This window comes from Marmota marmota, unplaced genomic scaffold (assembly GCF_001458135.2).
Source record: "Marmota marmota marmota unplaced genomic scaffold, marMar, whole genome shotgun sequence".
Classification (NCBI taxonomy): domain Eukaryota; kingdom Metazoa; phylum Chordata; class Mammalia; order Rodentia; family Sciuridae; genus Marmota; species Marmota marmota.
The window spans coordinates 12,001,315-12,025,837 of record NW_025999924.1 but is presented as its reverse complement, the minus strand read 5'-3'; the positions used below and the strand labels follow the sequence as shown (position 1 = coordinate 12,025,837).

Here is a 24,523-nt window from a genome sequence, read left to right as displayed (position 1 = left end):
TTGTGGAGAATGGACATGTAGCTCAGTAATAGAGTAGAAACTTAGCATGGATGAGGCTCTGGATTCAATCCCTAGAACCACAGGGGGAAAAAAAAACAACCTTTCTGCTTGGCACCACACAGATGCTTAGAGAAGAAAATCATTTCTCTGCTTATGAAATAAAATCTAAGAACCTTTAATTTCAGTAACAGAATCAAGATGGAATCTATTGTTTGCCTATTAAGTATTGAGCATGATTAACTTTAGAAAAAAATGAACATGAAAGAAAATAAATGTAGCTTGCCACACTGGAGTAGAAAATGTTAGAACAAACAGTTTCTCAGACACTTAGGTCTATAGGAACTAGCAGGAATGCTGGAGGAATAAATATGCATTCAAGTACCAAACAATTCTGCTCTTCAATATGTTTTTTCTTTACTTCTCTTGGTGACATAAAAGTTGACTCTATAATGTGAGGATAGAGGGCACCTAGAGTTTAGCATTTAACCTAAAAATAAATAAATAAAAACCTGAATAAGTTAGTGTCTTCCTAATGTCACTGAGTATTTTGCATGGCACACATGTGTCCCAGATCATCAAAAATCTTGATCTGAATAATGCAGTTTCTATAGCTACTACTCACCAAGGGCAAAACTTTTCCAATTTTTCATATTTCTTTGGTCAATAGAAGTATATTAAAAAGTACACAATTCTAGATAAAAATGTTTGTTTGAAAACAGATTTTTCACTATCCCCCAATGAATACAATATGAATCCATACTTTATAAAAAAAATGGTAGTTTGAAAGAGCTTCAAATTATTTGCCTTCACAAAGCAGGGTCTGGTGCATGATCAAGAAAAAAGAGAATCAGAGAATCAAAAACCTGGAAAAACTATTAGAGATCACCCAGTTCAACTTTCTCTTTTCTGAAGAGAAGAAACAAATACCAGAGGAAAGAAATTATGAATATTTTCCAATTCAAGAACATTTACACTATTTCAGTCATAAAAAATCATTAAATATTATAACACATAGAGGTAGAGAAGAAAAAACCTAGTAATACTTAAATATAATTTTGATGGGAACTATTGTCACTAGAATGTGACAATTTCATGATGTTACTTAATGCTTAAAAATCTATTTTTATTACTTGATCATTTTCCTCATTATGCTATGAAATTTGTTATTTCAAATTAAGTGCTTTCTGTTTTGTAGTAAATATATATATATATATATATATATATATATATACACACACACACACACACACACACACACAATAGTGAGAATTTAAACATTGAGCATGTGAATAATTGTGAAATATTTAGAGAAGAAAATGATTGGGTTCTGTTTATTATTTTGATATGCATTAAAGAAAAATGTGATAGAGAAAGATAAAAATAAATATGTAAGATAAAATTTAGAACAAAAATTTAATTACAGAATCTACATATTGTTCAGTACATGTTAATGTAATGCATGTTCATGTAAGCGTCCATTGTGAAACTCATTCAATTGTTCTGTATGTTTGAAATTTTTGTTGAAAAAATTAAAGGGTTAAAAATCTGCCATTCTAGAAGATAGTAATCAAGTCAGTTGTAAAGATCACTTACAGGTGTGAAGGATCATTTATTTTTAGCTGTAGGTGGACACAATACTTTTATTTTATTTGTTTATATGTGGTGCTGAGGATGGAACCCAGGGCCTCAAATGTACTGGGCAAATGCTCTCTAGCTGAGCCATAACCCCAGCCCAAGGATCATATGATCATATTCTCAATGCTTCAAAGGGGATCATCACTTATTTTTCTACAAAAGGGAAATACATATGTGTGTGTGTGTGTGTGTGTATGTATTTCAACTAATGTTGATAAAAATATTTTCTTGATTATAATGTATTTTGTTCCCATTATGGCTTAATATACTAAATATTGTACCCACATTGAATACTTTTTATTATAAAATAGTATTTTATTGGCAAATTCATTTAATGGAAATTAGAACCACATCACCTGAGCATCAGAAGATTAAGGCTGAGGAATCAGTCTGAGCCACACCTATTATGAAAAGGATTATAGGTAGCAGAAACACACACACACACACACACACAATAGAAAAGTCTCCTATACATACATTGGTTTTAAAAAAATAGAATGATAGAATTTTCATCCAGGACTGGCATACTACTTCATATTACCTTCCTAGCAGTAAGAGTGCTGTTTAGCCACAGGTAACTAAAATGCACTCTTATTCTGTCATGAAAAAGAAGACCATCAGTGTGGAACAAGAGGAACGAGGCAGTGAGATGGGGAGGGAAAAAAGAAGCACTGGGAACTGAATTGGGGAAAAATATATTCCATGCATGTATGACTATATAAAAATGAACCCCGCTATTATGAATAACTGTAATGCACTCATAAAACATTTAAAAATTATTTGATATTTGAAGTAGTAAAAGAGACCCTAGGCTACTTGGTTATGTTTTGTATTCTTGGGAGAAACAGTTTGGACTTTCATGTGCCTCTGAGAGCATCCAAGATGAAATACTAAAACCAAGTGTACCTCCACAATATGGCAAGAGGAGTTTTTGCAACCCTTTGTTCACTAAAGGGATACGACCTTATGTTCTGTATATGATTTGCTCATATTGAATTAACTGACTGGGTGAAGCCTATCAAAAACACTAAGAATCCTAAGTGTAGAAGCTAGTAGGTGACAGACTGTATCTCTTAGGCCTTAATGGTTATAATTTGAGTTTTAATCATAGCTGGTTAAGCACAATATTAAACATATAAGGCCAGCTGCATGATCTTTTCCATGGAAAACTTCCTTTGATGTACACATTTATTTTATTTGCCTGATCTGTCTACATAGGTGTTAATTGAATGAAACAGGTAATGTCATTTATCACAATTTTGCTGCATCGAAAACATTGTAAATTATGTGGTTATACCAAAAATTATGATGACCTTGTTTCAAATTATAACCATATAATTACTGAATTAAAAGATCTCTCTATAAAATATGATTCTCCATATGAAACAAGACACAGCATTCTACTTCTGAGAATGCTGGAGTAACAGGAAGCAGATTTCCCTATTTACCTTAAATAATTAGAAAACCTGACAAACCATGTTTGTCATATACTGGCTCAGAGACAGCACAGAACAATAATCCCTGGAAGAAGGAGAATAATTGAAGTAAACTTGAACTTCGCACCAGCCCCCTGCCTGCAGAGGATTCACAGTGCAATGAAAGGGAGGACAAACCTGACTGAGCTCAACAGTAGGGCTGAGCTGAGAGATGGAGTCTAGAGAGCAAAGTCATGAAGGGAATTAACAGCTAAAGCAGCTGCACAGAGAGGGAGCACAAAGACAGAGGGAACCCTTCAAGTTTTTGGCTAAGGACCGATATGCACATGCATGAGAAGTCACTACCAAGGCCAATAAAAGAATCATCAGGAAAGCAGACAAAAATGAATACATGTTGAAGAAGTAGCAGCAGCATTTTTAAAAACTAATGAAAACAGTAAACCCACACATCCAGGGTGCTCAATCAACTCCAAGTAGAATAAACACAAAGAAAACCCATACTAAAGCACATAAAATCACACTGTTCAAAGTGACAATAAAAATTCTTAACAGTAGACAGAGGGAAAAAGTCATATACAATGGGACAAAGAAAAAGAATGACATTAGATTTCTCATCAGAAACTATATATGCCAACAAAAAAAAAATTAGTGGTATCTTAAACTATCAAAAAGGAAAAAAAAATGTCTCCTTAAATCCCATATGCAGCAAAAATACTTTTCAAAAATCAAGACAAAAGAATGACTCTCAGACATGAAAAAGTAAGGGAACTAGACAGCAGACCACCACTACAAGAAATGTAAAAGGAAAATTTTCAGATGAAAGGAAAATGAGACCAAATGAAAATCTTTGTTTACATAAAGAAATGAAAAACAGTGGCAATAGTAGATGTAAAGACAAATTTTCCACTTAAATAAAATATGTTAAAAGATAATTGTCAGATTAAAGCAAAAATAATTTCAAAATTGTGTTATTTATAACAAAATAGGAATAAACCATATGTTAATAATAGCACAAAGGCAAGTAGGGAGAACAATGGAAATATAAAGTTTATAATGGAAACATACTGTATGTTAAGTGGTCTAATGTTATTTGAAGGTGGACTGTTTTAAGACAAAGATGCTTATTATAAATCTCAGCAAGCACTGGGGGAGAAATGAGGCACAGTTACTAATGCAAGAAAGGAGATGAAATAGAGTCAGATAAAAGGAAATAGGAAATTAAAAAATAAGAGAAGACAGATAATAGGAACAGATAAATACCAATAGGAGTAAATTTAAAACCAAATTCATCCATGAAAATATTAAATTTAAAAGGATTATTTCAATTAAAAGACAGGCAGAGTTTTTTTTAGATTTGATAATTAAGATGTAACTATATGCTGTTCATAAGAAACTCTAAACACTGAGGCTAGAAATCAAATATGAAAAATGGCATACCATGTGATCATTAAACAAATGAAGACAATGTGGCTATGTTGATATCCAACAAAACAGACAACAGCTGTAAAGAGTCTTTTATAGTGACAAAGAAGGCAATCATTCAAGAAGACCTAGAAATCCTAACTATGCAAGAAACTATAACACAGCTTTAAATCAAATATAAAAAGTGATGGAACCGAAAAGAGAACTGGACCACTTCAAAATTCTAGTTGAATATTTTAATACTCCTCTCTCAAGAATTGCCAGACTAAGTAGTCACAAAATCAGTAAGGATATAAAACACTGTAAATAAGAGCATAACATTGTTGACTAAATTTGTCCTAAATGACCATTGTAGAACATTCCAACCAATAACATCAGGAAACACATTTTTAAGTGATGTAGAATACTTACTAAGATAGATCATCTTCAGAGCAATTAAACATATCTTCATAAATTGGAGTAAGGCATAAAACTCAAAGCTGATATAATAGTGGTCATATTAATTATATATATTGAGGGGGGCATTCTAGGGATTGAATTCAGGGCCACTCAACCACTGAGCTACATTCCCACCCCTATTTTGCACTTTATTTAGAGACAGAGTTTCGCTGAATTGCTTAGCACCTCGCTTTTTTCTGAGACTGCCTTTGAATTCATGATCCTCCTGCCTCATCTTCCCAGCTCAGAATTAGAGGTATGTGCCACTGTGCTCAGCTAGTTTTAATTATAAATAGTCCAAGAATCCTGAGCTGGGGAAGATATTCAGCAATAGAGTACTTGACCAGCATGCATGTGGCCCTGAGTTCAATGCCCAGCACTGGGGGAAAAAAAAAACACTATATTACTATATTGAATAAGTTAAATAGCTTCAATAGGCAAAATAGTCTAAGAATCCTAAGTATATTAATTTTAAGTACTTTTCAGTCTGAATTATTTGAAAAATAAAATCCATACAAAATAAAATAAAATCCAAACAAAAGTAATACATTCTAAGAAAAATGGATATATTTTAAGCTACACTTTAATGACTATATTTCAGTGTTCTCATGATTTCAGTATGATAAAATTTCCTTAAAAAAGAATTATTTGAATTTTATCATACATTTATTTATAACCCCTATCTGATCAGGCAAAGATCTAAAAATTATGCATTGTATTTCTTTTTAATATGCAGGGGGAAAAGGAAATTAAATAATGCAACTGTTCATCAACACTAATTAATTATTAAACTCACATTACATCTGATGTTTTGAAGCTTAGAAATTGGTACTTCCATTAATGAGGTTATTTAAGATCCTATTAAGGTTGAATTCACATACAAGAACTAAGTAAAATAAAGACTACTTTATAATTGATATACTCAAGAAATACTAATTTATAATTGATATACCCAACAGGCAGCCTAAGGGGGTAATAGAGGGTAGGTGCCAGTTCCCAAAGGTCACTGTAGGAATGTCCATTGGCTTTTCTTAGAATCATATGAGCATAGGAAAGGGGCATATGGTAGCACCACCATTGACATCCTAGCATCTCATCTCTTTTCTAAATCGAAGCATATGCCACTTATTGGGGGCTGCCTCAAATGCTGCCTCTTTTCCAAACTTTGTGCTTGTTATTTTCAGTCTTATTTAAGCAGAGAAATATACAGACAGACCGAGCACACATATTTGCTAAGATTTTACAATGAAGCATAGGTTTAAATCCTTGCAATGTCATATACTGGCTGTGCAATTTGGACATTTTGTTATCTCCCTCTGCTTCAGCTTCTGTTTATGATAATAATGATACTACCTACTTCATAAGGTAGTTTTAGGGCTTAATTATCTGAATATTTAAATACTTAGACTATCTTGGGGCCAGAGTAAATAGTGTATGTCTCATCTGTATATGCCCAAGCTACATGGACTTAAGTTTCTTAAAAAAAAAAAAAAAAAAAAAAAAGCACTCCTATGTCTTTTTGTTTAAGAAATATCCCATTAGATGTGACATCATTCTTTCTTTATTCCCTAAGTCTTACTCATTCAGGTATCACTCCCTGCTAGAAACCTTCTGAAGCTTCCAAAACTGTAAGACATTCTCACAGAGAACACTGTAATTTTCCCCATCACAGGACACTTTATTTTAACTGCTTTTTATTTTACTCATATTACTAGACTAAGAATGAAAACTATTTTATGCACTATTTAATCTATATGCATGGCATACAGTATGAGTTTCATATATATATACACATACATACATATACACATATATATGTATATATAAATAATAAATACAAGAATGGGTAAATAAGTTAATGAATTAATGAACAATGCAGTGACTGCATCATAAAAATAGGGTACATTTGCTTCATCCTGCCCTCATTAGCTAGGTAGACATATATCTAAGACTAAAAGCATTCATAAGAGAAAAACAGAGATTGAGCTGGTTTTCTTATTGTAATAGATTCAAGTTTTTTGCAAGTAAGCCACAAGAAAATTTAATGATCCATTCAGGACATACCTTGTCTCCATCTCTCAGATATTCCAACTATTGAGGTAGTACTACTATTAAGCAAATAGCTCCAGTTCTCTGCCTTTAGGGAACATAGTAGAATTATTATTTCTGAATTTCTTGAGGTTGAGTGAGGTCATGTGACAAATTTTGGCCAAAGAGTTATAAGAAGTGACATATATTAATTGTGAGTCCAATCATTCAGTCGCACATCAAGATCCTACAGCTATCTTACTCCCTGTCAAAATGATTTGCAGGGGTCATAGTGGAAGCTCTTCAGTCAGTCAACATGCGTGTAAGGTAAGAATGAGCTGGACTGCTAATTCACCCATGATGGATGCATAGTGGGAGCAATGTATAGACCTTTGTGAGACACTATTTAGATATCTTAACCTGAATAACACTTTCAATATTGAAAACAGTTGTCTCCAGGAAACAATTAACAACTCACAGATCACACACTGGAGGATGCTGATCAAGATTTCTGAAAACTCCCAGAGCTGGAGGGTAATACTCTCCAATATTTAGGACATCTTGATTTTATTTTGCAACTTCAGGTTTGCAACAATAACATGCTTTGTATAACTGAGCTGAAAAATCTATATCAATGGTTTTATTTGGAAAAAAATATTTTTTTCCTTTTGGAAAATTTTCATAGCATTAATTTGAGATAAAATGTTCAAGAATAACTAACATTCACTTTACATGTTAAGTAAAATAATTGAACAAAATAAATTATCACCTAGAGATTTATATTAGGTACAAAGAAAAATATTTTATCTGATGTTTGGTTCTGCAAAATGAGTATAATATTTTGCCAATTTGGCAGTTGTTTATTCTTGAATTTTGAATTTAATCATCTTAATTGCCTTTCTTTTTTCCTTACAAGTGTTGTGGGGTTTTTTTTTTTTTTTCCCTTTTGGAGGGAGGTTTCTGTTTTTGAAGACAAAATGAAACAAAGTAGCCAATAGATTAAATCAATGGTTCTCCAAACAAGGAATGTTGCTATTGTTTGGATATGAATTGTCCCACAAAATCTTCTCTGAATACAGGTATATTCAGGGGTAAAATGGTTGGATCATTAGGACTATAAGCTAATCAATCCATTCTAGTTTTAATGGACTGATTGGGTGGTAACTGTAGGCAGATGGAGTATGGCTGGAAGATGTGGGTCACCAAGGGCATGCTCTGGAAGAGTATATCTTCCCTATGGCTCTTCCCCTACCCTCTCTCTTTGCTGCCTGAAAGGGCCATGAACTGAGTAGCTTTCCTCCACCTTGCCTTTCCACCATGGTGATCTGCCTCTAGCCCAGAGCTATGGAATTAGACAAGTATGGACTGAATCTCTGAAACCATGAGCCAAAATAACCTTTCATCCTCTAATTTGTTTTTGTTAGAGGTTTCCAGTCACAGTCACACAAATATGACTAAAACAGATGGATAACACTTGTTTCTTCACCCTCAATACTCCATCTTTCACGTCAATAAACAAAATAATATATAGTATCCAGGTTCCCTGAAATGGAACTTCTTTGGCCCTGTGTTAAGGCTCCAGTGTGGTGTGTGTGTGTCCTGATAAGGGAATTATATTTGTTTTCTCACAGTTATAATAAGAGATTACTTGTAGATATTTTGCTGGCATTTCTTTATTAGCAAATCTTCTAATGGAAAATGTGACAGAGGAGGAAGTTCAGGGGAAAATCTGCTTCCTTGAAGAAAAAAAAATATCATAGAAGAAACTCAGTCTTAGCAGGAACTTGCTTTCTCAGGTCAGAAGGAAAGGTATCGATTTCCTAAGAGTATTAATTATATCTTGGATCCTCTGATCTCTCACTTCTTAGAAGAATCTGCATGGTTATCTAACCTGAGATTCTGGGTAATTTCTCTGCCGGCTGTTTCTCTTGAAAACAAGAGAAACAACAACAATAAAAACAACATCAATAAACAACAGTACCTTTGAAGAGATGTTTGACCATAGATTTTGGAGGAAGGAATGCATTCGTTTTGCATGTGGAATCTATTAATGCATGGATTCATCTGGGCATAGCTTCAACAATAACCCTAACAGTCACAGAAGTTACAAGTGACTTGGCAGCAATAAGAATCCAGGCAGTACACGGAAAATGAATGACATAACACACTCCCTGGAAAATGTGAAGACAAATGGATTTTGAATGGGACTGGTGTTTTCCTAAGTACAGAATAATTCATTTGCTCTTGGTCCCTCAAGTTTCTGAATGCAACTCAGTTTCTTGGAATATGTTAGGCATTTCTAATTGTTCTCTCAGTACTTGAAAAATCACATTTTTTTGGTTACATGTCTCTCATAAGAGTATCCATACCCTAGAAATAGAGAGATAAATAGGTAAAGAAATTAGATTTTGTTGTTGTTACATTCCCTCAGACTGATTACAAACTTTATAAGCCTGCCTCTGAAATTGAAGTACAGTGTTCTTTGGTAATTTTAAAAAGAGAAAAAAAAAAAAAAAAAACTTCCAATGTTTAAGGATATTTTTTAAGTTTGCCTGATTTCATCACAAATGAATATTTCATATTCGATTACAGAGAAGTCATTTTGCAAATTCAGAACAGTATTGACATTATTTTAAATAAAATTGTTTTTTCTATTTGTAAAACTCAAATTAAAATTGCAACTTTTAATATAGCATATGTAATACCCCTTTGGTTTCAACAGACCAAAATTCAATCCAAAATTCAGCCCAAATGTGACCACTACTGCTCTCTTAGAAGATGTCACAAGTCATTGTGGAGGTGTCTCCAACTGAGCTAAGATGAATATTTAGAATCATTCTTGAAATCTTCCTTTCAATGATTTACAACAGTTGGAAATGCATGTTTATCTATTAGGTTTGTTGATTTCCTTTTATATGACACATATATAATATAATTGATTAAATGCTATATATGATGACAATACAAAGGCATAAATTTGTGTAGATCAATGAAATATTAATCTGCCTAGGTTTTTACTTAGTGAGGCTTGTATACAATTGGATATACAATGTTAGCTTGTTGTATAAAATTATACAGTTAAGCTCATTGTTACACAAAATTACATATAAGAGGTTGTGAGGGGAATGGGAAAAAAACAAGGAGAGAAATGAATTACAGTAGATGGGGTAGGGAGAGAAGATGGGAGGGGAGGGGAGGGGGGAGTAGAGGATAGGAAAGGTAGCAGAATACAACAGTTACTAATATGGCATTATGTAAAAATGTGGATGTGTAACCGATGTGATTCTGCAATCTGTATTTGGGGTAAAAATGGGAGTTCATAACCCACTTGAATCTAATGTATGAAATATGATATGTCAAAAGCTTTGTAATGTTTTGAACAACCAATAAAAAAAAGAAAAAAGAAAGAAATGTGCTACTATACCGAATTCTTTCAAAAACAGTAATATTTTCTTGGAACATGTGCTTACTGAGATTTTTTTTTTTTAATTTATAGCCATAGAGTCATCTTATGATTTTTGGAATATCTAAACTAATGATTCAATTAAATGGGAAGGGGAATGGATGATTTAGTTAGTAAATCCCAATAATGCTTAGAAACATTGAAGCATTTGTCTCTGACATCAGGCAAATGATGATAATTTGGCAGCAGGGGAGGTTTTAGTAAAACTGAAATGATTTTTTTCTATATCCCTTACTTGTGTCCTCTGGCCATCTCTGCCAGCTTATCTGAACTGCCTATGTCCTGGCAGAATCTCTCTCACAGATGCGCAGTCTCTTGCTGATTGTGCTACTCATATTCACCTACCTTCCCTTGTTGAATAAAGAACTATTCTTAGCTACCTGTTAACCAAGAGCTTGCTGGGATATTGTCTACTAATGGCTTATAGGTTTCACTGGACACTCTTGAAACTGTGAAAACCTTGAAATATAAATGAATCATTTTGCTGTGAAATTTTAGTCACTGATGTCACAAGTCCAAAGAAATATCTGAGAGTAGGAAACTAATCACTTAGAACTTCAAGAATTCATTACATAACCTGTCCTTGAAGTCAAGAGAGTGAATAAATACATAATTTTGAAATCTATGTTTGTTCTAACAGTATTCTAAAGTCAAAAAATTTATGTAAGGCTAAAACATCACAAATCCAGAAATTATTCAATAACTCTTTCCCTTCATTGGTAATCACTGTTATTACAAAATTGCTTTGCTTCTGCAATCAATGTATGCAGAAGAAGATGGGGAAGTAAAACTGTATCAGATTAAAGATTTTCTAAGCTACATTTTTCTAAATTTCAGACTACTCAAAAGTGGGAAAACATTTTAATTGGTAATGTTATTAAAACCTGTGATTTGAAATGCTTGTGATTCATTGCTAGTCAATTGGAAGGAGCTAAACTACATAGTTATCCTTCTCCTCAGCTTTATGACATGAATATTTTCACACAAAGGACAACTAATTCCCACACTAAGAAACCCACCTGCCCAGAGTTAGTTGATTGCCCAAACATTACTGCTATACAACATTAGGTAGTTACAGCTTCTCAATTCTAAATTTCAAAGTATATATGACCTTTGCTTTTTTTTATTCTCAGAGACGGTCTAGAATACTTAAAAAGGTACAAATTTCATTCTTTCATAGATTTGTGAAAGAATCAGCAAACAAATTTAACAGGTTAGTTATATCTTATACAAATATGCTTTTTAACTTTCAATTTTAGAATTCACAAAGCACTTCAATATAAATTTCCTTCTGATTATTAAAACAACCTCAGAACCTTCATGGAAGTCATCATTCACATTTTGAAATAGAAAGTGTCTGCAAGTGACTTGTACAAGGTACATCCTAACTCATTTTAGGATTCTGAATTCACTTGGTTTTATATGTTTATCTAAATTATAATTTCACAACAACTAGAAAAGCAGCACATTGACAAAACTATACGTTATTGTAAATATCCTCTCCCAGGGCCAGTCTCCATGGGTAAACCCTTTCTGATTCCCAAACCCCTGACTTGGATAAGGTTCTTTCAGAATAGCTAGTATTTCCTTATTTCACAAATGCTTGGAATGATCAGGAGCCCAGAAACTAGTCTCCAAAATCCTTACTCCGTGTCTACTTTCACTTTAAGATGCAATGAGAAGAGATTTTAGCTGTTTAAAAAAAATGGCCTAAATGGCAGACTTAACTCAAAATAGCCATCGGAATTATATAACCAACCACATGTATTTCCTTTCACACTAAGACACGACTCCTACAATACAAAATCCAAAGTGCATACATCAGCAAGAAAGAGAAGTCAAAGTAGGTCTTTCTCAGCCATTACCCAGTGCAATTGGAGGGTTCTAAATTTATTTATTCTTGAGCTTTCATCACATGGTTATAACTCCTTTGAAAAATGACTTAATATGACAATTTCTGATATACCTCAAATATTATGCTTTGCCCGATTAACTGTGAATTAACTTTTTCTTTTTATTCAGGTATAGTCCAAGCATTTCAAATTAATAAAACATACTTTTGATATTGTATTAGAACAAGTGGAAGACTGATTTATTAAAAATTGACAATAAAAGCATCTATTTTCCCTTTATGACTAGATAATGATATTTAACGTTTCCTTCTGAGATCACTTTAATTTCACCTCATTACACATAACAAAATACTCTTGGTTGCCATTTTTCAACATAAGTATTGTCTCATCACTTCCTTCTTGTTTTTAGACAGATGCACTGTGCATAGCCAACCAAACTGACCTGTTCCACTAGGAAAATTACTTAGATAATTAAAGAAACACATGTTTATTATAAAACACCCTGGCAGTAGAAGCAGACTTTAACAAGAGGCACACGACAAATTGTGTTTCCAGCATTCACAAACCAATGACATCCCCAGCTTTCACTCTAATAGTACATAGATGAGTCTTAAATAGCAGAAGTCATATATGTATTGCATCTACATGCACAAAAAAGGGAAAGACTAAGCATTTATCCAGAAAACATCATGAATTGTGAGACTAAAGGTACTGTGTCCTGAATTAGTCTGATTCATGTGCTGCTTCATTTTTTCATTTGGTATATTTTGGAGCAAAAATGATGTATGATAGCATTTTTAATGCTTCCAATGTTTGAAAGAGGAGTAGACACAATAAAAGATAAACAGATGAGCTCATTAATTTAGATTAGAAGAAACAGTTTTAATAATAATAAATTTTTTTCTGCAGATTTTATGGTTTCAGAGTATGATAAACAAGAACATCTCATTTAAACCTCAAAACAATTCTTCAAGTTTGGGCAGAACATTATAATCATTCACATGCTATCAATGACAAAATTGGTTATCTTTTCCATGACTTTTAAATCTCTTGCATACTTCTCAGGCTTAACACATATACTTTCACCTTTATATTTAAAAGTAGACACATTCAGCATCTATTTCCTAGAAGCCCTATTATACACTCTACCACATGCTCATACACAGTGTCTTTCTCTTTTGCTTTTTTGTCTATGCCATAAATGCTTCTAATATTGGATTCAAGCCACTCTATTGTTTATCTGTGGAGTTGTTTCTTTGTTTGTTTGTTTGTTTTGCTATTATTGGTGTCTATATGCTTGCATGTTTCTTACTGAATTGAAGTTCCCTTGAAGGCATAATTTAACTCTTTTTGAATACATTATTTTTGTGTTTTTATTAGTACATTATGATTATACATATTAGTAGAATTCATTCTGACATATCTATATACGCACATAGCATAAATTGCTCCAGTTCATTCCGCCTACTTTATTTTTCTCTCCCCTATTCCCTTCCCCAGTTACCCCCTTTTCTACTCTTCTGGACTTCCTTCTGTTTATTTACATGCTTTTCCCCCCATTGGTGAATAGCATGTATTCTTATGTTCTGTTATTTCCCAGATACTACACTAGGAGCTGAAGATAGAGTAAAACAGTGGTCTTTCCCTTTCTGAAATTCAGAATATAGTTAGAAAAGCACATTTTAAGAGAAATTACAAAAGCAATGAGTGGTACAAAGAAAAATCACAAGGAAATATGCCAGATCTATAAGTCGGTTCTACAGATGGAACCAACTTTAAGAGATTAGTTGTTTTCATCTCAAGAAAGTGATGCTTCAGCTAAAATGTGATGGATAAGTTGGGGCTGGTGAAAGGAACAATGTTCTAGGAAAAATGAACAACACATGGAAAGAATTTAAAACAGCTTATTTGACAAATTAAAGAGATTCAACATAGCTGAAGAATAATGAGCAAAGAGTTTCCTGGGTTGAAGTGAGAGTCTTGTCAGAATCAGATTTTAAAGGGTCTTGAATACTGGATTTTATCTTAATGGTAATAAAAAAAAGTTACAGAAATATTTTTATAAGGTGGTTAATATGGTAACATTTATTCTTAAAAGATCACTTTGGCATCTCTGGGAAGAGAAGCAAGAATAAAGTTATGAGTTTATTATAGAAATCCAAATGAGAGACAATAAAAATGGTTTGGACTAGGACACTACTAAGACAATCAAGTGAAGGAGAAAAATGATTCAAACCATATTCAGGAAGTAGAGTCAGTAGAACTTGATTATTACTGGCTGTGGAGATTAAAAAAGAAGTAGAATTCAAGTATCCCTATCAGACTTCTGACTTGAGCAACAGGAAACAAGGGGAAGGAAGAACCATGAAAGAAAACTGATCATACTGAGATGAAGTGCATGGATATCTTTATAGAGATGTCAGTCTTGTGAAATCAAGGTACACAGCTTTGAAACATTGGACATAAATCTGATTGTCATCAATATATAACCATGGAGTATGGAAACCCATGCAAAATCAGAATGCAGAATGGGCCAATCATGGAGCATTAAGAAAGTTCAATATTTTAATCTTAAAATAAGACACCAGAATATTTCAAATTGGATTTTGTATTCTAGCATTAAATGAGATTTCCATGTCAAAAGTATTGGGATTATACAAATCTACCTCAGGGTATTGACCAAAGCACATTTGTAAAATAAGGTTCCTTAATTCACATATAAGCATATCTTCTTAATCTCTTCATGATTACCTTGAGTTAACATTTCATATACAAAGGGACTCATCACATCACATTTCAGTTAAATGTGTCTGTTAAAATATCACTTTCAAAAACCTACAGCATCATAGTGAAACAGTTCTCCCAGAATACAAATTATTCTTTGAGAGAAGGAACTTAGAACTTTTTTACCCTGGGAAGAAAGTACTGATAGAAACTAGTTTTACATATGTGACCAACCAGCCATTTATTTTTTTTCTAGAAATAAATAAGCAATTCAAAGAGTTTAAATGAATAATTTCAAAAAGGATAACTTTAGTATTATAGAATAACCCTGAAGTAACATAACTGATAGAGGACACCTAGTGGTGTTTAGCAGAATCAATATTTGTCTTAAGAAAATATCAGGCCATTCACACCTATGTAAGGAATGTTAATGACAATAGATATGCTATTCTATGATGTCATCATGACTATTATATTTATATTACAGACATGTTAATATTTAAATATCTCATTTGAACTTCAAAGTTGAGTTGTTTGTAGGCATAAAAAGTCACTTTACATGTTCTTCCTAAATCAAATAAAAAATAAAGGCACAGTTGAAATAAACACCTACATCATAAATTTCTAGTATAGGATTCATTTCACCTCTCAGAAAAATCAAAATCTCCAATATATTTGATAATTGAAGTCATAAAATACTACAAAGTAGACTTCTTATGTATCATTAATACATATTGTATTCATTACAATACATAATGTATTCATTAATACACACATTTCAAGGGCAAGGGTACTTGGTAAATATAAACCTCCTTTTAACTTTTCAAAAAAGTATCCTGCTGGACATTAACTATATGCAAAAACTATGAGAAAGTGATAATCCTCTCTCCTCACTGGTAGTATTAGCTTTATCCTAAGCAGCCTCCAGGCCCCTCCACTCTGTAACACTCTAAAATGCAAATCCCCTGCCTAAAATGCCTTAATAACACCTTATTAAGTCTATTATTAGCACAAATTCCAGTCTATACTTCCAAACTCACCCTGGACATATGCAGCTACTGTGCTAGGTTGCCTATACCTTGTATTTTATTGCAATACACTCCTCTGCCTGACACAGTTGCTCAACTTGGCAATCCAGACATCAGTTAAAATTCAGTTCAAGTGTCTTTGACAGCCTCTTCTCATGTGAGAAACTGTGTTGTTCACTCCCTCCTTTATGCCACTGCTGACTATACTATCTATGATTATTTACTCACATGCCTTCTTTTCCTTCAAAACTGCCATCCACATTGTATTCTCATGTACAACACCTATAAATAGACACTACCCAATAAATGCTTAGGAGTGAAGAATGTGTGTTCCTTTATAATTATTTAGTGGATTTAGAACACAAAAGATTGTCATGCATTTAGTGAATAGACACGCTCTGATTATCTATTATGTTTAGAACATTGTATGAATAGAAAGGTGATACAAGGACAAAATTTATCGTAATGGTTTCCTATACAGGTTTGTGTCCAGCAAGAAAACAGAAAATAAACATTACTTAATATCATGAACAAATGCATGCAAAGCCAGTAGAATTCTTCAGTATCAAATACTAATGTGGAACTTAGTCCACTCATGTAGAATAGTTTCTGGACATGAGTTTGAGTCTGAGTTTTATTGAAAATAAAAACAGGCTTCCAAATCTGAGGTGTAACGCACAAGCAAAATTATAGAAGAAAGAGTCATTCTTTGCAAAAAGCATTGCAAAACTTAAAAACAAAAGGAAAAGATTTTTTTGGTGGAAATATGAAGTGACAGTGGTAAGACAGGGAAGTGGTATGCTGGAGGGCTTTAAGGGAATAGCAAAGAAACACAGATTTGATGTGATGGGCAAAAGGAGCCTCTCTGAGTTCTAGTGTAGAGCAGGTTTAGGAAAATATCACTGTTTGCTTATGATAAATGTTCTAAGTTTATGTGTTTCTAAAAGATTAAAGTAGTTAAAATATAAACCAAATAATTATAGCTAGGCAACTTGTAACAAGAGTTAGTTTCTAATCTAAACCATTTAAATGCTAAAATTGACCAGCGATAAAAACTAAAGTCTGTATTAGCTCCCAGTGCCCTCAATTTTCTTATTAATGCTATGTCATTAAACATAATTTATAGATATGACTATGTCTAAACCAACATAGAAATCTAATATTAGTTGCTAGAAAAGCATGGCAATGTTCAAATTATATTATTCAGCTGAAATTGCTACAGACATATAAGAAGATCAGTCTTCTTTTCTGCCTCAAAAACGTATGCAGTTAATTGTGATATGTCTAAATCTACACAGGGATATGGAAGAGATAGAATGAGAAATAAAAGATAAAATTAAAAACCTCCGTGTTATAAAGCCAAAGTTATGTATAGTGGTGCATTTTCCCACACTTCTATACTACCCATGAGGTATTTACATTTTTTCTATGACACTAAAAAGAAATCCTACAAATAGGTAGCATTACAAAGTGGTATTTCTCTTTGGAATTAATGTTTTCTTAATCTCTAAAAAGGTCAAAGGTCACCTCCCTTTGACAAAATGACTGAGATCAGCAGCTGGGGCACTTGAGGTTCCTAGGACACTTCACTTTTACCAACTGAATGATTTCCTATTCACTAAGCTCTTAATCTACTCTTTATCTCTTCAGTGGCTTGTGATTGTCACAAATTGTTAATAATATTCCATTTAATTTCCAAGGATTTCCTCGCCATATGTCTCTTTTAGAAGGATCATACAGAATTAGTCCTCCTTCCGACAGGTTACAAAGTAGCAATCTGGCTTGGATCACAGTCACTACTGAAATACAACAAAGAATTAAGGGAATAATTTATCAAAATTACTAAAATTGGGAAAGATTCACCTCAGCTTTCTGAAAATTATTGGAAAAAGAATATTCTTGCCTGATTTATCTAAATGACCTCACATTTTCACCTTACCTGGTAATATATACAAAATTTCAGTCTAGTGTCAGAGAGCTCTATTTTTGCATCCTAAAGACATTGATCTTTCATAATTGACTTGTGAAAACAGCCTCCATCCTGACAGCTTCACACTATGGCATTTTATAATTCAGTTGTCCAAATAAGCTGTTCCCTCCTATATTAACCACTACACTTAAAAAAAACATAAAGGCTATGTATTAAACATTCCATATTTCATTGATAATATTTCTCTATTTTATCTCACTTTAGAGTTCCTTGTTGCTTTTCAGTTGAACTAATTCAGACTAGGGAAAAGAAAATTTAAAGTATTGTTGAAGATGCAAGCAGTTTCCTATAGAAGATAGCTGCTTTCCTAGGGAATGATTCATTTAGAACAGTGGCAGCTTCCAGACTTCACACATTACTTCCCCAAATTTGCTGAATTTAGCATTAGCCAGCTTGATACTAAAACACTCAGAACTCAAAGACATGTGGGTGAACTCAAGACATCTTCTTCTCTAGTCTTATTCTAAAAGCTCCCAGAGCTACTTTTGATTTATTTGTTGTATTTCTAAGTGTAAATACATACGGGTGGCATTTATAAAAATCAGGTCGAGATTTGCCAGTTTGGGAGCCATTCAAGTTTCTTTGTGATTATGGTTTGAATGGTGTAGGTATTAAATTCTGGATTATAATTCTGTTTCTTCCTATTTTAATACTATTAACTGCTAACAAGAATTAAACATCCATGATACATAAGAGTATATGAGCATATCACATAATCAAGAATGCATCCTTCAGCTAGATGCACTTACTGTTCCTTTGTTTCCAGGATCATTTGTTTATAAGAAAGATCTTGCCAGTTCACAACTCTGTCCTGAAAGCATTTGATTACCAAATGTTTGTAACTATACATTAAAATGCATTTTAAAATAACGATGGCAGTAAGCCAAAGCTCCGGAATTACATCATGGCATCTTTAAAACCCTGACATGTTACATAGATCTAGGTGCCTGTGACTACTGCCAAGAACAGAGGGCATCTGTGCTAAGGAGTGTCCTCCTTGACCACATGGCCTGCCATTTTATCTGATAGGATGCCATCTGTTCATCCTGCTGCCATTCTCTAGGGTAACTGGGTTAAAACTACAGGATATTAAAATTAGTCACACTGCCTACTGTATTTTTTAATTGACAGATTATTCATATCAGTGAATTTTTCTCACATGCTATTTGTTCCATAAAATGGTGAAATATAAAGGTGTTTATGATTAAAAGAGTACATGTTATAATGAGAACATTTATAATTTTTCAGGTTAAAAACACTGACTCTGGAGTCAGGTTGCCATGGTTAGAATTCCAGCTCCACCTCTTACCAGCTCTGTGAATCTAGGCAAGTTTCCTTACTGTATATAATTGCCCTCATCTGTAAAATGATGATAAAAGTTCTGTCTACCTCACTGGGTTGTTAGAAAGGTTCAGTAAAAAATCAAATATATTTATTGATATAAGATAAACCCTCAATATGTATGAGTGTTACTATAAAGAATCATCTTGGTTTAATATGAATCTTAAATTAGTATGAAACAACTTTTGAAAACTGAACATTAATGCCATTTAAGATGAGATGTGCTATACAGAGAAAAGTTACAAGATGAATCTAATTTCTCAAATGTGTTTCATATGATTTTAAAGATATCCCATATCCATATTTTAAGAATCATCCATTTTTATGCCTTTTCATCCGTGTATTATGCAGTGTTTTATTATTGTAAGTCATTTTCTGAAATCCTGTGAACCAAAGTGTCATTGACAAGAACACACAAAACATTGCCACAGCCACACGGAAAGCAAACAGAACTTCCATTTCATGACTTGTTTAAAGGCATAATTTCTCTTTAAAATGTTGAAAAGTCTTTCTGTAGGGAGCAAAGCAACAATCCACAGCCAGTACACTGCTTTCATTGTTCTGTTTAGGGACTCTAGAGGCATTTTTGTCTTTCATTTTTATGCATACAATAAATACAGGTTATAATTAATACAAAAAGGTAGATTTAGAAAGAAAAGAAAGTAAAATAAAAGTTAATATACAGGCTCTGGAAGTAGGCACATAAACTCATTTGCTTAATGATGGTACATTTGACTGGGACCTTTGTAAACTCCAGTTGGCTGAACTCTTTCTGGTCCCACCCACTGCCTAAGAACAGCAGGTGCCTTATTCAGCAAAATAGGGGCCTGATTGGCCAGAGGCACTCCATTTATTCACTGTACTATTTATGTTTCCTATGTAGTAATTTCCCTCCTGGGTATGCTGTTTTTCAGTATTATAAAGTACACTAATAAAAGGGAACTATAATAATTTTTAAAAATGTAGGTAAAGCATAATAATAAGCAAAAGTATTATTCTAAAATCAAAGTCTTCATATATGCAACTTGGAAACACTTGAATTAACAATGTATTGTCTTCAAACACAAATTCAATGAGATGTCAATATTATGGGAAACATATACCACACTATCTTTTTAAGCTCCTGATACACAGGTTAGCAATCAGACCCTACACATCTTTACCAAAGAAGGCACTTGTTGTATTCGAGTTAGATTCAAAGAGTCTTCCAAGGTAAAAGAGAGTTTGCATTGATTAGAATAAAAAAGTGGATTTGTTTTAAATATATTAAATTGGCATAAGATTGTTTTTTATAATTACTAATTGTTTTCAGTTGATCCAAATTCAGTATTTGATCTTATATCTTTTGGAGATATAAATACATAACTTATGTACCAAAAAGAATACTCAAATAAATTTTACTACTCAAACTTCATATAACTCATGACATATAGCACATTAATATTCAAAATGTCATAATAAAAAATCAGAATATAGTGGCTTTAAAAAAAAAGATGTGACTTACCTCTTCCCACTGATGTATGTATCTAATTAACCTTGAAAGTCGCAATAAGCGCAAGAGACTGAGAATTTTTGTAAACCTCACAATGCGCAGTGCCCTGGCTGTCTTGTAAACTTCTGAATCCATCCCTTTTTCTACAATAAGGAAGATATAATCCACTGGGATTGATGAGATGAAGTCAACCACAAACCAGCTTTTTAAATAATTCATCTTGATCACTTTAGGGTCCAGGATGATTTCAGAACTGTCTTCATTGACAGTCCCAGTCCTAAAATTCATGATCAAGTCCAACAGGAAAATGGTATCTGATGCCACATTGAAAATAATCCATGGTGTTGTTGTTTGCTCTGTAAAGAATGTGATTCCAACTGGTATGATGACCAGATTTCCAACCATCATGATAAGCATTATTAAATCCCAATAAAACCTACAACAAATAAAAAAATCAGATTTTCAGATGTAGAAAATAACCAGCTCATTCTCTTCCTCCCATAAAATATTACAGATTTACAGTTAAATATACAAGCCAGAGAACAAAGAAATGATTTTTAAACATTATAATTGAATCAATGGCTACACATTAAATTTTAAGTGAAACTAATGTTTGTCTAAACTGAGGCATTATAATTATAGAATTATTAAATTATTAATGTATAGTAAATTATACTAATAGAATTCAAAAATACTCATAACCCCTATTTATCTAGTAAAGAGGTAAAAGAGAAATTCTCATATTGTTAATGCAAAATATAGAGGGAAACAAGATAAAATGTAAGATTAAAAGATTTTACCTTTTTAAAAAATGGCCTTCGGGAAGAAATTTTAGAGATGTTCGGGAATGTGTTGTATGTCAAATTTACAATCGTAGTTTAGAATAAACAGTAATAAGTAGAATGCTCTAAAAATTTTGCTCTACTAGTTCATCTCTGCCATGTTCCTAACATAGCTTATAGTTTTGCAGTACTCCCAAATATTTATATTTTATTCTTCTTCTGTTTGAAATAAGAGAATTAATTGTGGTCTAATGCAGAAAAGAAATGAACAGACTATACTTCAGATTTGAAATTAGAATCTATCTAAAATCTGAACTTTTATCACTTGTTCCTTGGGGTACCTTAAATACATTTTGCTATTTTTCAAAATAATTTATTTCTTTAAAGTTTTTAATTTTACTTTGAATATGCCTATGATTCCTAACTACATTTTGGAACAGTCATATCAACTTACATTAAAATTGGGAAAAATCATAATTATATAGCTTATATTAATCAAAAATAATTATAATGTTATTTTCATAAAGGTTCTCTCAAAATCTTTTGACATTGCAGTTAACCAACCAAGTAATAACTATCTATAATTATTACAATGAATATGTTCTTATAAAAAGGAAAAAAAAATCAACTAACAAATGTTTAATCATGAAATAATTTCTAGAAACATGATTTGCTTTATCCTAGAAATAAGTATTATCTTCTGAAATTTTTTTGCTGTGTAAAGAATGTAAACTTCTATGATATAAATGTCTATTAACCAAAAATTAATTATTTGTTTTATATTATTTACCCTACTTAGACTAAGTTACATCCTGGTAAGTTATACATTTCCATAAGCCTTTTGAAGTTACTATTATCCTTAATTATGACTGATCCTGGGATAAAAATAATAGTATAAGAAAGAACTGTAATCGGCACTTTCTCCCATGTCTCTGATCCCAGGATTTTGCAAAGGTTTGCTATTTTCAAGATTTCACCACTACTCCTGTCAAAATTTACCTGTACATTTATGAGCAAGTTTAAGATACTCATGTAAATTGTACATCATGCTTCATGCACTAGAAATTTAAAAATGTAAATGAAATATTTTTTTTCTTCTCTCAATGGAAATGCAAACTGCGGCATTAATACACTAAGGTCAGAAAAGAGATGTAGAGGTGAGGCAATATTGCAATAGCTGCTTTGCAAAGATATGACATCATTGAGCTCAAAAATGAAATTATGTGTACCCTGAGGATTTTTCACTTCTAGATGCTCTTATCCATTTCTTCTATGAGTTTCTCTCTCTGCTGTCCCCTTGATGGCTGCTTTTTACCCCTGGGTATCACACAGTCCTTTCATCTTCTATTCTACACATGCTCCTTGGAAAATATTATATATTTATCCATGTCTTTAATGATTGTTTTGTAACTGATGGCTCTAAAAGCTTTATCTCTGGTTCTTTCCTGTCTTCTAGGACACCAGATTCTCATAACCAACAGCCTATTAAATCTATCCCCTGGCATGTCTCACATTCATCTCAAACAGTATAACTAAGTCAAACTCATACTCTTCCCTTCCCCTTGCATTCCTCATGGAATGGAGCAACTTTCTATGTGCTTTGCAAGCCAGAAATTTTGGAGCCATCCTAAGTAAGTTCTGGTCATGAATCTACCCAATCCCATATCCAATCAATCACCAACACTCTTTTTATCTCACGCCTAAAAATATGTTACAGTATTGCATGATACTCCATTAATATGTACAACTTTTATGCTTTTGTATCAAGTAAAAATAATAATAAAATAAAAATTATAACCACATCACAATATTCACATGTAATAAAAAAATTTCTTTCAGCATTTAAAGTTAAAATACAATGTGTTGTATTTATTCATTTGCCTCTCACAACTCCCAGTGTGGCTGTCCTCATTCAGAAAGTCTTACGAAAGTCTTACGAAAGTCTTACGAGATGTTCAAAGTTGGAGGTAAGTTACATAAATTCTCTATCCTAAATATTCTCATCTGCAAAATTAAGATTATTAGGGAACCAAATGCTTAGCTTTTACGGATTAAAAAGATTAAATAAAATGATATATGCAATTCAAGGACCTGACCCATATAAACTGGCATGCGATGTTGCTGGTATAGTCACTACCCTTTAATCCTTCCTTCGTAATCAAAAGAAATACAATTTTACAGGAGTAGACATTGAAAAACAGACATTCTTGTATTTCTGCCATTGAGGTGGAAACTTTTTTTGAAAGAAAACTAATATGCCATTCTTCTTGGTCAATAGAGATGAAAAGAATAAAGTGTCATCGAGTCTACATTATTGCAATAATGTTCACCATACCATAGCTTTTTATTAGCAGTACTGAAGCCATTAGATATTCAGTATCAATATGAAGCTCCATTAATTCTTATAATATCTTTAGAGTATCATTTACTCTATTTCATAAGCATAAACACAAATTTAGTTATAGTCTTTGTATAATATTGCATTTTCTTTGATTAAAAGATTCATTCCTTGGGTAGCCAAATAAAATACAGTTATTATCCATTCTGGAAATAGGATATAATTCTGTTTTGTTTTGTGTTTAAGCAAAGAAGCGTTTCAGAAAACTGACCTCATGAGAATCTCTTACCCAACTGTCTACGAGTTGCTCTTCCTGACTCTTTGCTCTAAAAATTTCTCTTGGCTATCCAGGCTCTCCCCTTCTATGTCTTACAGATTTTATTGACCAAATCATCTTTCCAATCTATCCCCTCTTTCCATTCCCATTGTTACCTGATTCTCCTGGAGCTATTCTACCAGTCCTTCAGATGCCACCCTGAAAATGAGTTTCTTAAGTGTTTTATTCTTGGGGGGGGGGGGGTTGTTTTTTTTTTTTAATGGACTATGTTTTAGA

At 32.7% G+C, this 24,523-nt stretch overlaps 1 protein-coding gene across 1 annotated transcript in view; it reads right to left on the bottom strand.

The window, feature by feature from the left end:
* Hcn1 (hyperpolarization activated cyclic nucleotide gated potassium channel 1) overlaps positions 1-24,523 on the bottom strand; it is a 367,370-nt gene that overhangs the window by 303,897 nt on the left and 38,950 nt on the right. Inside the window, exon 2 of the mRNA XM_015497383.2 lies at positions 20,863-21,286. Within this exon, the coding sequence (XP_015352869.1) occupies positions 20,863-21,286 (424 nt within the window). The remainder of the gene's footprint in view (positions 1-20,862; positions 21,287-24,523) is intronic.